Below are 13,659 nucleotides of genomic sequence, written 5' to 3' on the forward strand. Positions count from 1 at the left end.
ATGGATCGAGTTAACTGGAATCGCTCCTAACGCGTTGTGCGTCCATCACACAGTGGCTGGTGTGTTTTTTTTAAGACCTTTAGTAGCAGCCTGCTAAATGCTAAATTACACAACATAAGAAGATGCAATGAATTTCGCTAATTTAGTAAGACATTACATTTCATTAATAAGACTTTTCGCACTCTCTTCTAAAGGAGCCCCCTCCTCTATCTTCTTGACGTTTTATTAGTGGCCCTGTGGTACTTCTGCCACCGTGCTGTGGAAATGATTAGCATGTCCAGTATGCTGCGCATTGTCACTATATATATCTGGGATCCGCCGCTGGAGCGCGATGCAGGACGTACAGTATCTGAACATCAGCTGCTGAGCACACAGTGGTCACGGGGGAGTGAGTGAAAAGCCTGCTAAGCACTTGGCGTTGACCTAGAGGTGGGTGATGATTTCAATTAACTAACTGGATGAGAGCACTGCTTCTAGAAATGCAACAAAGAAGAGGCAGTTTTATTGGTAAATGTGTGAGGTAAATGTTTCTATGCTGTTTCAAGCGGGAACATTAGACCGGTTTTGGACCAAGATGACTCACGTGAAGCGGTTTCGAGAGATTCCTATGTCAAAGGTATGTTATGCACGATTTTAATGAAGAGTGAGAAGATTAAAAACAGATAAGGCTGCGGTTTCCCACAGCAGGACAACAGATTCAACTAATCCAGAGCCAATAGTAGCATGTAGAGCAGGTAAACAGGAACCGGTAGCTGTGAAGGCAGATTACAGATTAGATTCATTCCTGTTTAATTAAGCTTTATGTTGCAGTTTTTTAAATATGAAATCATGCTGCGCAGCTGAAAAACAAGGAACGCCAACTGTTTGTCCCAAACTTTGTGTTGCAGTACTTTGTATTTATATCACATAGAGGTTGTGTTGTTCGCTGGATATTAAAGGTCTCTTCTGTTGATCGTTAATCAATAAGCTGCACTGATTCTGATTCATTACATAACACCAAAATAAAAAAACTTGACCAGGAGGGAATTCTTTTCGCGAGGCCCTTGAGTTTCAATAAAAAAATCAGAACACACAGAGTCGGTTGATAGCGTGAATACAAGGAAGGCTTCGCGGCGGTTTGACGAACACGTACCGCGTTAAATGAATGGTCGCCTTTCTGATTCTAGTCAATGAGAGGTTTGTGTAAGGAGGAGGACTACGCGTTCCTGGGAATGTCAGGGGAGACGACCAAAGAAGCGGCCGAAGGAGCCGGGGCTTCGGAGGGCGAGCGGCGGGACAAGAGGGATGGGAGAGTGAGGACGGAGGAGGAGGCAGCTTGAAGTATTACCGAAGCCACACAGGCCACGCTTTAATTGTGGTCATGTTTGCGTGTGTTTTAGGTCCACGGGCAACAAGAATGGGAGCGGCAGCAAAGAGAGAAGCTCCGAGGAAAAGAGGAGCGTGAAGAGGTAAACGCGCACACACACACACACACACACACACCATACAAGTCTATACATATGTGAACCCAAACGGCCTCTTTGGCACCGCATGAAGGTTTACGCTCAACGACACAAGCTCAGACTTAGCGGTTTGTTTCGATGCTGGTGCCAATGTTCTCTTCCACCCAAACTCACCCTCTCTCACTCAACACAACACACGCGCACGCACACACGCACACAGTAGTAAGCCAAGCAGTAGTAAGTGGGCTTGATAAGTGTAATGACACCTCGTCATGGCTGTCTGCACTTAAGGAAGAAAACACTTGAGAGCTGGGCTTTTAGCCCAAAAGATCAATGTCTGCACAACTCACACTGCAGGAAAAAAAATATAACCTGATTTGACTCCAGCATTTCTGTTGTAAATACATGTTTTATTAAAGTACTGTATTAGTGAATGTCAAACATGCTTTTCTTTTAGTCTGTGCCCATGACTCATTTTTCTCCCAAGACGCCGTGCTTATCGGTTCATGAGACCAGCCCGCTCTAATCAGACTAATGGAAAAACAATAACGCGGACAGGCAGCAGCGCGGCGCAGGATCGATGCGTGCTCATTTACAGCTCAGTATCACTACAATGCCCTCGGCCAAATCGGATTCACTTCCATGGAAACGGCGGGGTGGCGGAACACAACTCTGACACTTTGTCAAGGCTCCGAGGCTCATCAGTCACTTCAAACCTCTCTCGCACTCCACGGCGGTAAACACAGGCTTCCCACATTTGGCACGCGGAGACGCGAACCGGTTTCGCGTTCGTGCTGTAGGTTCGTTCGAAAAAACACGCAGTCGCCAAAACAGCTGGACAACATCATGGACATGGAATGCGCACACGCACGCTAAACAGCTGTGGGTGCTTTTAGCGGGCCGCGCCGGTGCCGGCGAGAGGTCGGCGAGGGACGCGGGACGTTGTTGTTGTTGTCTGTGTTTGTGTGGGGAACACACACACAAACACATACAGTACACACACACACGGAGGCAGGAAGCCGATGACAACATTTGCAATGATAGAGAGGACAGTCACTCTCCCCTCGATGTGGAATGTACTTTCCACAGAACTCCGACTTCACCCCAGACTGACACGCAAGCGGTGGACACAGGCCCCTGCACAGCCCACGACTTATGAGCATGACCTTTGACATGCGCATACACACACACACACACACACACACACACACACACACACACACACACACACACACACACACACACACACACAGAGCAGCTGAATGAGTAGATCAACACACACATACTGTACAGTGGGCTCACAAGTGGGATGCCATAACTGAGTCGGACGAATACTGTACCAGAAACAAATAAATGTTTGTTAACACTTTTACCTACTTTTTAACATACTGTACAATTGCAAAACTATCCAGCTGTATTACTGTCAGTGAATAGCAAATATTAGAATGCTTTTATTTTGTAGTATTATGATGCTTTACTTTTTAATCCATGCACTTTTATTACTGAGCAGGTTATTACATTTATAATGGCGCATATATTACTCTATCATGCTTCCACATTGATGCTCCTTATGCTCAACAGAAGGCCAGACGGCACTGGTATTTATACATTATGAAGCAATCAGTCCAATAGCCCAATGCTAATTAGCAGTCCAAGGCCTCTCCCCATTGGTCGTCCGAGTGAATGCGTGCATGGGTTCAGTGTGTAATTTGGGAGGTAATGGTCTAACTGCTTTCACCTTCACTCCACATGTGTCGGCAAGGCTTCCTCTTTCAACTGACTGACGTTAAAACGAATGTCTCCCCTGCGCACGGTAACTTTCTCCCTCGACACACACGCTCGCGCAGCATGACAGAAATGTTAATTGATGACAGGCGCTGTCTCCTGAATGCAACCGGCCTTGGCCGCCTCGCACCTATTCCCCACACACACGTAACGGCTTAAAAACATACACAAACACACAGCAGGAAACTGGATCCTACAGAATAACACCAACTCTAATTTGAGGTCAGGTATAAACCAGCGCACACACACACACACACACACACACACACACACACACACACACACACACACACACACACACACACACACACACACACACACACACACACGCCTACGAGGCTCAAGAGAGACAGCCCCAGCAGAACGTATGCACAGATACATCATTGTACCACAGGAACTTAATGACCATCAAAATGTTCTTACACGGTTTTAAAGATATTTCAAAACATCTTGTGCCAGTGTTTTTTCCTAGACAGTTTATTTTTTCTGGTCCAGAGATGGTTTGCAGCTGTGAAATCGAGCCCCGTGATCGGTCGTGTTCATATGAAGTCTTATCCTTCCCTAATGCTCATGTGATAATGATTTTTGCTTTATGGTAGTGTTAAATACTGCAAGCGAAGCAATGTTTTAACTGCGGATAGTCACTCGGATGTCCCTGCAGCACAAATACAAATCCTAATTGTCAACAAAATCACATGCAATCTCACATAGCATATCTAGAGATCGAGATTTCAGGTGGAACTGCTAAGGCAACAGGTTTCCAAATTCTTCAAGAGGGCAAAGCTGTTGCTCCACCTATTCCTGGTAAATAGTACTGTAGCTGATAATAGCAGTAAATTACTTAGGAATTTTCCAAGAAAAAAAAAATAGTAAGAATATATGTTGCCTGTTTGAGCCTTTGGTCTCCTTAACTGCTTGGTCGTGAGTGTCACACTGTTTTGAAAGCTTGACTCCTTTTCACTGTCGAGCATAAAACGATAATCAATTGTAAAACTGTGCTTCTAGGAGAAAGACCTGCAGCGGCGGACCCGCGTGCCAGAGCCGGCCTCCGTCCAGGAGAAGACGCTGCAGGACAGACTGGCACGGCTCAGGAAATTCAGAGTGAGCGTCTTAAAATGACGCCTGGAGCGAGAGCTCCCGAAGCAGCCAAGCGGCAGACGTGCTGATAGTTGCAGCGGCTACAAAGCCTCTAGTGTTTCACCGCTACTACTCAGGGACTAAACGTCGCTTCTGGTTTTGCTGTTGATTCTTTAGCAACACCTGTTGACTGAAAAAAAACATACAGTATCCTGCTCTTTTCATTTCTCATTCCATCGTGCAGGAGTTCCAGAGGAAGGTGTTGGTGGAGGAATCGGGGACGGACGGAGAGACACTTGGGGCCCACGGTCAACTAGCTCCTCACCAGGATGCAGATGGCACCAGGAAATGAGCCGTGCCCACGTAGTGGAAATAAAGAATCTAAGTATTCTCATGTCAAAATGCTTTTGAGGATACAGAATGCAGTGATCATGGTTGAAATGTCTTTTGAGCAGCACATTTTTAAGGATTATCTCAAGTTTAAGGAGTAAAGATCACATCAGAAATGTCATGACTCACTGAGTTTCTAGGGAAGTCATTAAGGCCAGGGTGAATAAGACTTTCATTCAACACCCATGAGAAATAATGTCTTCTTGTCCGACACCCTGCTCTGGTTTAGCCTCCTAAAATATTTCAAATTGTTTCTCACATATTTTGTTTAAAAGAATTCCACTCCATAAATTCCGCTAAGAACCAGAACAAACTTTACTCGCTTTTCCGCTGGGTGGTCCTCACGGAGTGGAATGCATGGCAATTAAACTAACATTGGGCTAAGTGTGTCAGCTGGGGCGCTCCACCCTCCCGCTCGGATGCTCCCAGCTCCTTGATTTGCGCCTCCCCACTTCACAGAACTTCACAACTCCACCTGTGTTGCTTTGTTTTTTCACAGCCGCCACCGCGTCCTCCTCCGGGCCGCCTCTCGCAGGGGATGCATTCCAGACACGCAGTGCGGTTATAAAGTGGCTTGTCCTCGCCATGAAGATTGTTTTGTGGTGATCCACAGGAGCGCGTTTCTACAGTACTTCTGCCAGGAATGTACCACAGTGTTGATTTTGGCAAACCGACGAGCGCTGAAAACAAACATGTTCACAGATGCATGTTTTGCAGACATTTTGCAAACTTTGCATATTTTCCTCACAATTTATACATATAACATAAAAATATTATTTAAAATTATTTTGTATTATCTTTCATGCTTCCTGCTGATGCATGTGCACAGATAGACAGAGCAGGGTGTGCCTATAGGCTGTGATCTCCATGCATGCGAGTGGTGTTGGGTGCACGGCCCGATGTGCTGAGTCCTTCATGTGTGCGTGTTGTCGGGTGGATAAATAGGCCTGGGGCCTATTTCAGAGTGACACATGAAAGAATTCACATCGGAGTTCTATAGAACCCTTTCATCCTTATGTTAAGGATGGGGAGAACACAAAAGCTGCTGACAGAAAGAGGAGAAAGGTGGGGGAGAGGAAGGTGAGATGAGGCTGCAGTTTCCAGCGTGTCACACGGAGAACAAGAGGAGGAAAATGGAGGAGTGTGTGACTTACAATACAAAGCGCAACAAAGCTCTTTATAGTACCTGCAAAACCCTTTAAGTCATTACTGTGCATGCACCAGAGGCTCGGGCTGTGCAGCAGCATTTGTTTTGATTAACATCTGGAGTCATCAGTGCAAGAGCAAACAGGGGGTCAAAAGGAGATTTGCAACCTTGTAGAAGAATAAAAGAATCTAAGTTAACAGAGACTTGAGACAAATCAGGGCAGGCCAGGAATTAGCCTGAGGCAGAATGCAAGACATATTGTACAGAAGCATGCGTAAGTGAAAACGCAAGTGTAAACGCACCATGATACCATACTGTATCAATCTGGAGTCGCCTGCAGTAGAAGCAAGGCACCAAACGTACAATATTATGACAGAAAAACAAAAAAAAACGAAGACAAGTGTCAGCTATCCATCCATGTTAAAACGAGTCCTGTAGTGGCAGAGGGGGATTACAGGTAACAAATGCACACATGAAAAAGCTTCACACGTGGGGTCGGATGAAGCTCAGATTGAAGTGTTTGGCCATAATGACTATGATGCACCCAATATTTACGTGACCCTGGCACACGAGGACAGGGGTTTGGTAAATGACCAGTCGGTGGACTTGAGTATACATTGACTGGCCAAGCCATGAGCTAACGCAATCTCCTTTGGAAGCGCACATGCACTCAGCAGATCAGACAGATTAGACTTGTGAATGGGGGAAAACAAAAAAAAAAAACGGTTTCAATCCGCAGCGCTTCCGGATTTGGCCAAATTGAGTCTAATCCAAAGTTTTCTGGCGTTTTTCAATTATTATTAAAGCAGAGCAGATGTTTCCTAGAAAGACAATAACTGAAATGAGGTTCCTGTTCGCGTGATCAGCTGTTCTCCACACCTACAGTGATGAAGTCGCAGCTAATGCTGACGTTAGGGCAATTCAGCACAAATACGCTGCAAACTGGTCCACAATAAAAACTGGCAGAGCCGTAAACCTAATCCCTGCCAATCCCTGAATGCGAATTCCAAAAAGCTGCGTTCAGGATGCTGATGTGTTCATTACCACCCACATCTTCACAGTCGGTACCGATTACAGTATAATGTTTCCATTATGTTTGCAACTTGTGATTCTGCTTATTACATTCTTTACAGTAGGCTGTGTCTTTGCTAGGCTGCTTGTTATATCTTTCCACCACCTCAATGGCGACTAACACCTTCACTTCCTGGTTGTAATGTTTCAAACCAGATGAATTTTTTTTAATGGATTTTTTTTACAGTAGAATGTTTGATTTTGCACCTACTGACAGCACTGCTCCTGATGAGAGTAAAGCCTGAGTTGCCTGATGCATGTTCCCCCCATGTTCCTGCGGTGCTTTGCTTTGCATTGTGCTTTAGTCTCACCTGCTGCGGCGTGACGGAAGCCAGCCTGGCAACTAGGACACACCAGTGCTGTTCGGAGATGGGTCTGCAGATCAGGGGTGTTCTCTGGAGTCTTTGTACCTGGAAGAAAACACACGCGTGTTTAGTCAAATGCTTTAAGCCTGGTGAAAAAAAAACATTCATCACGAGTTAATGCAACAAAGGCATAGTGATCAGTGAGCAATGGGTCTCACTCCCATCTCAACAGTTTCCTTCTTTTGACAAAACCAAAGATTTATCATCACCTGGCTGAGACCGGGCCCCATGGAAACATACGACACCGCTCGACTTGAGGCTTAACTGTACTGTGAGTGCGCTAAACTCTATGTATTGTGCAGACAAAACAAACAGAAGAAAACCTGAACCATGTGTTGAGCTTTAACGGCCCGGACGCTTAATGTGAAAGATGTGATAACCCACTAACTGATGTGACCCCATAAAATTCTTCCCAGGCAAATAGGAAGATAAAGGATCTCACTATTACTCATCATGACATGTTTAGGCTGAATCGTGCATCTACCTACAGTAAACCTCTGAGGGACGAGCAAATAAAATCAGATTTTATTCTCAGTGACTAATAATAAACCAAATAACCACAAGGTTATAAAATGATTTTTAAAAAAGCCCAAACAGCATAAAAGGCTTGATCGAGCTGTCGTGCTTGTACTTGACTAGCAGTGCAGAAATACCACAGAGGAAGGGCTAATTGTGTGTTAGCAGGATCCATCGTGTCTGAGTCCTTCTCCTTATACAGTCATGAGTGAGGAATGCTGCCTGTGAGAGTCAACTTGTCTCCCTCTCCTTTTTCTTTGATCTATTCATCTCTCCCTCATTCTTCCCCATCACAAATTTTTCAGCTTTGTGAACAACAAATTCTAACGTGACCCGAGTCGTAGTAAACCACCTCCTACCGTATCCTGCCGGCCTCCATTCAGTTCAACTTTTCTGAGCGGAATATGAACGGAATCATTATCAAAGACCCTTTTTTTCCCCTCCAGCTTCCTCTCATCCATTGTGTGTCCATGTTTGGTTATAAGACAGCAGCTCAGTAGTAAGTGGACCATCTAGCCCAGTATTCTTTCATAAGATCTCTCAATGAGAAAAGAAAATCGTGCATTTGTGTGCGGGTGCGCATCCGAGAGGTACTTCTGCCAATATGTCGGCCTCCTGGGACCCAGAGATTTTCAGACGAGGGTCAGAGCATTCCCATCCTCGACAAACACACAAACACGCTTTACCAAACTTGGCTGCCGTCAGGTAGAGATACGAGAGGCCTCAGGAGCCTCAAACAATATCCCGATGACCTGAGGTGGACAGAAGTAGACAAACGGATCTCAGATTCCAACCTCACATGATTAGTTGTTTGACTATACAGAGTAACAAGGTTAAATTGATTTACAGCAAAGTGAACTGACGTCAATGGATGTCAGGACAGCAAAGAGAGTGTCCTGGAAGGCTCCCTGCGCATGAAGATCAGAGGCCAAATGAGAGCACGGACTGATAAAGATTTAACAACTCTCTAAACAGCAACTCTACGGGGACTGGGAACTCCAGCGTCTCCTGTGAACGGCTAAATGCTGTGAGATCCAAGCTCTTGGTAACGATCTTAAATCTATTTCGGGCGCGATTTCCGGCTGAATAGTAAACGTCTGCATTTGGTGGACGACACATCGAGCAGACTGCAAACACAAGGTCGCCCGGGAAAAAGGAATAGCCACTCGCTCCCTGCGGTGACTGTTTCAAACTGTAACCACTGTGCGGAGGAAAACTACAGTTTTTAAACGCCATTAAAGATTTAAACCTCTACCAACCATCCAACTACAGAATCGGTCCCATTTTAAACGTCCTCCTACTGCCTGTGACACTGTTCCTCACCCCTTCTCACTTGTCTTGACCATTTACGTTCCCTCCTCCTTCTGGATTCCCGTGTCCTTATCTGATCGTCTTGTTCGGTGACATCATCCCTCATCTCATCCATTCATTCGTCCACTGCTGACCTCTTTTCTTCCACGCTTCCATCCAAAGGGGCAGAGTCTTTCAATTAACTCCAAGCCAAGAAAAAGAAAGGTGTGCTCTGTCTGAAGTATCTGACATACTTTGAATTGAACTGTATCAGTTAGGCCCAAAGGCTCTGGCCACAACATCACTGTGTGGCGACATACTTTCTTCCTGAAACATCTTGCAGCTAATTTCACGCTTATAAGCGTTGAAGGCGCACATTATCTTGTCATGTTTCCGACATGACGCACCACACTTCCACGACACAAAGGGCCGCATTCTAGCTCTGTCACTCTCCGCTGCCTTATGTAACCGCAGGTCAGGCTCAGCTGTCTGTGGGCGCCGGCATCTATGACCTTTTCGTCTACAGCGCTTTATATTGATGTTATGAAAGAGTGTTTGGTGAGTGAAAAAAATCCATAGGACGCACAATAGTGCCTTTGACTACGCGCTGAGGGAGCGTCGCTGGCACGGCAGCATCGGCCGTAGATCCAGTGTTTCAGCGAACAGCACATCTGCATCTCATACTGACAAGTCAACATCAACTGTTATTAAATTAGTTTTACACTAAGATACATAACGATCACAAGCAATTCACAAAATGTGTCTTGGTTAGTATGATTTTGCTTTAAAAGCTGCTCTTAGTGAGTCTTAATGGCATCGCAGTGTATTCTGGGTAATGGAAGCAAACGGGCGCGTTGACTTTCACTGTATGTACAGTAGGGGGCCTTTGCGGCCTTCAAGAATGTGCATGTGTGTGTCTTTACCGTCAGCAGCCTTCGTGATGAGAGTTGGTCTGGGTCAAAATTAGATACGTTAAGGTGAGAGCGTAGAGTCAGTGATGATATAAAGGAAGTCCTGCAGAGAGGAACAGATGGTATAATACATTTATTTGTCATAAAGTTTAAGAGGGAAAAACCTGTTTTGTTTTGTTGTTGTTTTGTTGTTTTAATGAAGCAATGAATTGATTTGTCTACTGTAGTTCCATTTTTATGTACAGGCTTAAGTTACAGAAGGAGAAATCTGACTGTAGCTCCTCACAGCCTAGTCTTTCTCCCAGGCCAGCGCTCCACAGCTCTTGAATACATAAAACTCCTGCTGCTTATTTTTCCAAATCCTCCACAAATCTGTTTGGTATTAAAAGTAAACTGAACAGGATTTCGTTAGCTACCCAAGGACAGATTCCAAACAGAACTTCCCTGAACTCCCACGTACACACACACACTTTCAACTCCAGAGATCAGTATGTTTAGGTTTTGCAGACATGACTCCAGGATGTCATAAGGTCACGAGGATGACATCTCAAAACAAACAGGTTTAACTGTGTTTCATATTAAACGCTGGGTGGACCTGATAAAAGACGGATTACACGTTGAAATGCAGACGTTCAGCGCCCATTGTTAATTTTGCGATTTCACAATAAAAGCACACAGTCTTCAATTACATCTTATGTTTTAAAAAGTCATTGTATCTTGGCCTAAATTAAAGGCCAATTAAAATAAAGCCAAGTACAGAGAGACAAAACCAAACTGGATGAATGCAAGACAGAGATAAACGACGAGTGAAGCAGGGCTAATCTGAAACGCGTTAAAATGTGTAATACACAAACCACAAACAAAGACAATGCAGTTGACAGCTCCAAAACTAAGACATTACAAAATAATACTCATCATCTCTGAAAATCCACATAAGATGCTGTACGAATGACAAGATCCAGCGTGTCTGTTTACTACAGCACTGTAGATCTGCTTTGACTTGTACTGACTGCAACCAATGTGGCTTAATTAAAAGGTTCCAGTGACTCACAATAGTACATTTAAAATGTGAAAGGCCTTTGATTATTTACAGACTATAAATAAGGCCAGATATTAATAAATCACACATATAATGTAACTCCGCTGATAGATAGCACGGAACGTGGGTTTCAAGCATTAGTACCGCTAACGTTAACAGCTAAGGTTACTAAAAACACCACAGTTGCAACAGTTGTAGCTAACACGTAGAGCAGAGCTAACGAGAGAACAACAATAACGGTCAGAAAATATTATGATGAAAACTTAAGTGTGAAACGGACATTTCATAAAGTGAGAGGTAGTCGCAAACGTAACTTACGTGATGTAAACTCACGCACGCGATGAATGGCGAGTTCACGGTCAGGTCATACATCTCCAGAAACTAACTGAATTAAAAAAATAAAGAAATCAATAAAACAAAGCAAAAAGTTAAGATAGAGGTGTAAAGTTATTAAAGTGATTCATGAATAAATATTAGGTAAAATAAATTAAATGTAAAAAAGCTTTATTTACAAACACAATGTTTTATTCCCATTGGTATTAGTGTTTATTATTTCCACACAAAGATGAAATCAGTGTAAGACATTGAATGCACAGATAAGTAGAACAGGGTACAAGATGCAGATGAAACCAAAACCTGTTAGTCTGGGTTTTAACATCATCACTGTGCTGGATGTTTTTGAGTTTTTTTATATATCACAAGACATCAGGGGGACTGAAAACGAATCTAAACTTGATGACTGGAGCACGAAACATCAAAAATTCATTCAATTTTCCACAGATGAGGCGAAAGATCCTTTCTCGACTCAAAATAATGATATTGTGACTTTTTACAGACCTGAATCCTCTGTTTCAGTGTGTTCAGATGACATTACCGAGCGTGCTCAGCATTCAGTAGCGATGGAGACAGACGCTGTGCTTACACAACACATATAAACTAACTCGACTGATCCCGGACATTAGAAACTCATGCACACTTTAGTGTTCGGACAGAAAAATGGCCTCAAACCCACGTTGAAGCTGAATGTGGAGTGGAATAGCTTTCAGAGTCACTGGCTTATTTCCAAAGCGCATCAGGCTTTTTCTTCATATTCTTCTGTTTAAATATTAGATGAGCTACAGTTGCGTCTAAATGTCCTGATGCTCGTGGCTCACAGAGGCAGACAGGTGTTTCTCACACACGCAGTCTCTGTAATGGACCTGTGAAGTGAAAAAAACCTTCACTCTCTGGACAATAGTACCATCTAGTGAGTACTTCAGGGTAACACTACTTGCTACTATACCAGCCTCTTCATTCATTACTAACCTAAATATACAAAACCAAAGTATAGGTATTAATAAAACAAAAGACTAACTGCTCTGTCCCAGAATCGCAGAATCACAGCGTTCCTCTTTTCTAGTCCAGATTTACTCTGATTCTCTGGGCTTTTTCTGTGAACCTGCCCTGTACTGTATATGCCTTCATATAACCCTATTCTCCACAATGGAGACAAATGGGCCGACTCCGCTAACACACCCAGGCTCCAGCCTGCACTGTGCCCAACCTCTACATCTGGGCTGTGCCTCCCTCAGTTGAAGCCCTCAGAGGCCAGGACGGAGCAGTAGGAGTCAAACCTCTCTGCATAGTCAGGAGTCTGCTGTCGTTTTCCTCGTCTCACACCAGTCAGATCCTCAGACACGATCAGTTCTGGACAAGCCGTATTTGGATCCGAACCATGGACATGCAGGAAAATCATATCCTTCATCTTGTTCCAGATGTTGAAGCTCAGGTTGCCAAGATGTTTGGCCTGGTCTATCAGAGCTCCTGAGGGCATCTGTGTGTCCTCCAGCAGGGGGCGCTGCTGGACTCGTTCCACTGCAGCGCTGTAGTAGAGCAGGAATAAGACATCCTGAACTCTCAACTCCTCCTCTGTGGCTCTGATGTGGCTCTCTGGTCAGAGCCTCCATCCTCTCCTTCATGACCCCACTCTTCTGCTCCTCTTCCTCCATCAGCGCAGCCATCCTGGCCTCCACCTGGCTGCTGATGGTCCAGGCAGAAGAGCCTGAGCTTTTACAGTGTCGACTGCAAAGATCCCCCGGAGAGCTTCGATCTCTGTCCTGCAAGAACGACTCACGCAGGTTCCTAACACCAGAATCACAGACGGATCTGGCCTCGAGGATCTTCTCTTGGCTGCGGCTACATGACAGAACAACAGGGTCCCTGAAGACCTCCTGACAGACCAGACAACAGAGATCCTCTTCTCATCTGGAAGCGATTTAGTCTCTGAGAACAAACATAACACACAGTCAGTTGTGGCTCCACTCCCTCCTCTTCTAACTTCATTCACATCTAGTTTTACGCTGAGTCATGTTCTGGATCCAACTCACCTTCAGCAGGTTAAAACGGCAACCTGAAGGATTTGCTAGTTTGGTGTGAAGCTGATCAGCTGTTTTTCAGCCAGCGTCTCTGTGCAGTGGCAAACACGAATAAACAGCTTCCTGCTTTGTCTCAGGTGAGTCCACTGAGGGGCAGAGCTTCAAGCACAGACTGTGAAGCAAGATGTTGCAAACAGAGCTGTGCAAGGTTGTGATGCAGCTTCAACATAAATTCAACATCTACAAACCAAACGGACCAACCAGCTGATACT

At 44.7% G+C, this 13,659-nt stretch overlaps 1 protein-coding gene and 1 pseudogene across 2 annotated transcripts; one reads left to right on the forward strand and one right to left on the reverse strand.

The window, feature by feature from the left end:
* The first annotated feature begins 319 nt into the window (after positions 1-319).
* Positions 320-5,448, forward strand: LOC121202438 (uncharacterized). Of its 2 annotated transcripts, XM_055511417.1 has the most exons (7): positions 320-429; positions 546-616; positions 1,167-1,292; positions 1,380-1,448; positions 4,233-4,328; positions 4,549-4,689; positions 5,194-5,448. In XM_055511417.1, the coding sequence occupies exons 2-6, from the start codon at positions 575-577 to the stop codon at positions 4,654-4,656; spliced, it is 441 nt and encodes a 146-aa protein (XP_055367392.1). In that variant the 5' UTR covers positions 320-429; positions 546-574; the 3' UTR covers positions 4,657-4,689; positions 5,194-5,448. The 2 variants fall into 2 exon arrangements, with proteins under 2 accessions (XP_055367392.1, XP_040928079.1); XM_041072145.2 differs by having other exon boundaries at positions 4,549-5,448.
* Positions 5,449-10,112: 4,664 nt separating this feature from the next.
* On the reverse strand, positions 10,113-13,393 carry LOC129604558 (E3 ubiquitin-protein ligase TRIM35-like; annotated as a pseudogene).
* Between the last annotated feature and the right edge of the window lie 266 nt (positions 13,394-13,659).

Source organism: Betta splendens, chromosome 9 (genome assembly GCF_900634795.4).
Source record: "Betta splendens chromosome 9, fBetSpl5.4, whole genome shotgun sequence".
Classification (NCBI taxonomy): domain Eukaryota; kingdom Metazoa; phylum Chordata; class Actinopteri; order Anabantiformes; family Osphronemidae; genus Betta; species Betta splendens.

What these genes read in the sequence shown, in the direction of transcription:
- LOC121202438 (XM_041072145.2), top strand. Translation starts at nt 575, where the DNA reads ATGACTCACGTGAAGCGGTTTCGAGAGATTCCTATGTCAAAG. An exon ending in GAGAGATTCCTATGTCAAAG is followed by an intron (nt 617 to 1,166) that starts GTATGTTATGCA and finishes TTCTGATTCTAG; the next exon opens with TCAATGAGAGGTTTGTGTAA. An exon ending in GAAAAGAGGAGCGTGAAGAG is followed by an intron (nt 1,449 to 4,232) that starts GTAAACGCGCAC and finishes CTGTGCTTCTAG; the next exon opens with GAGAAAGACCTGCAGCGGCG.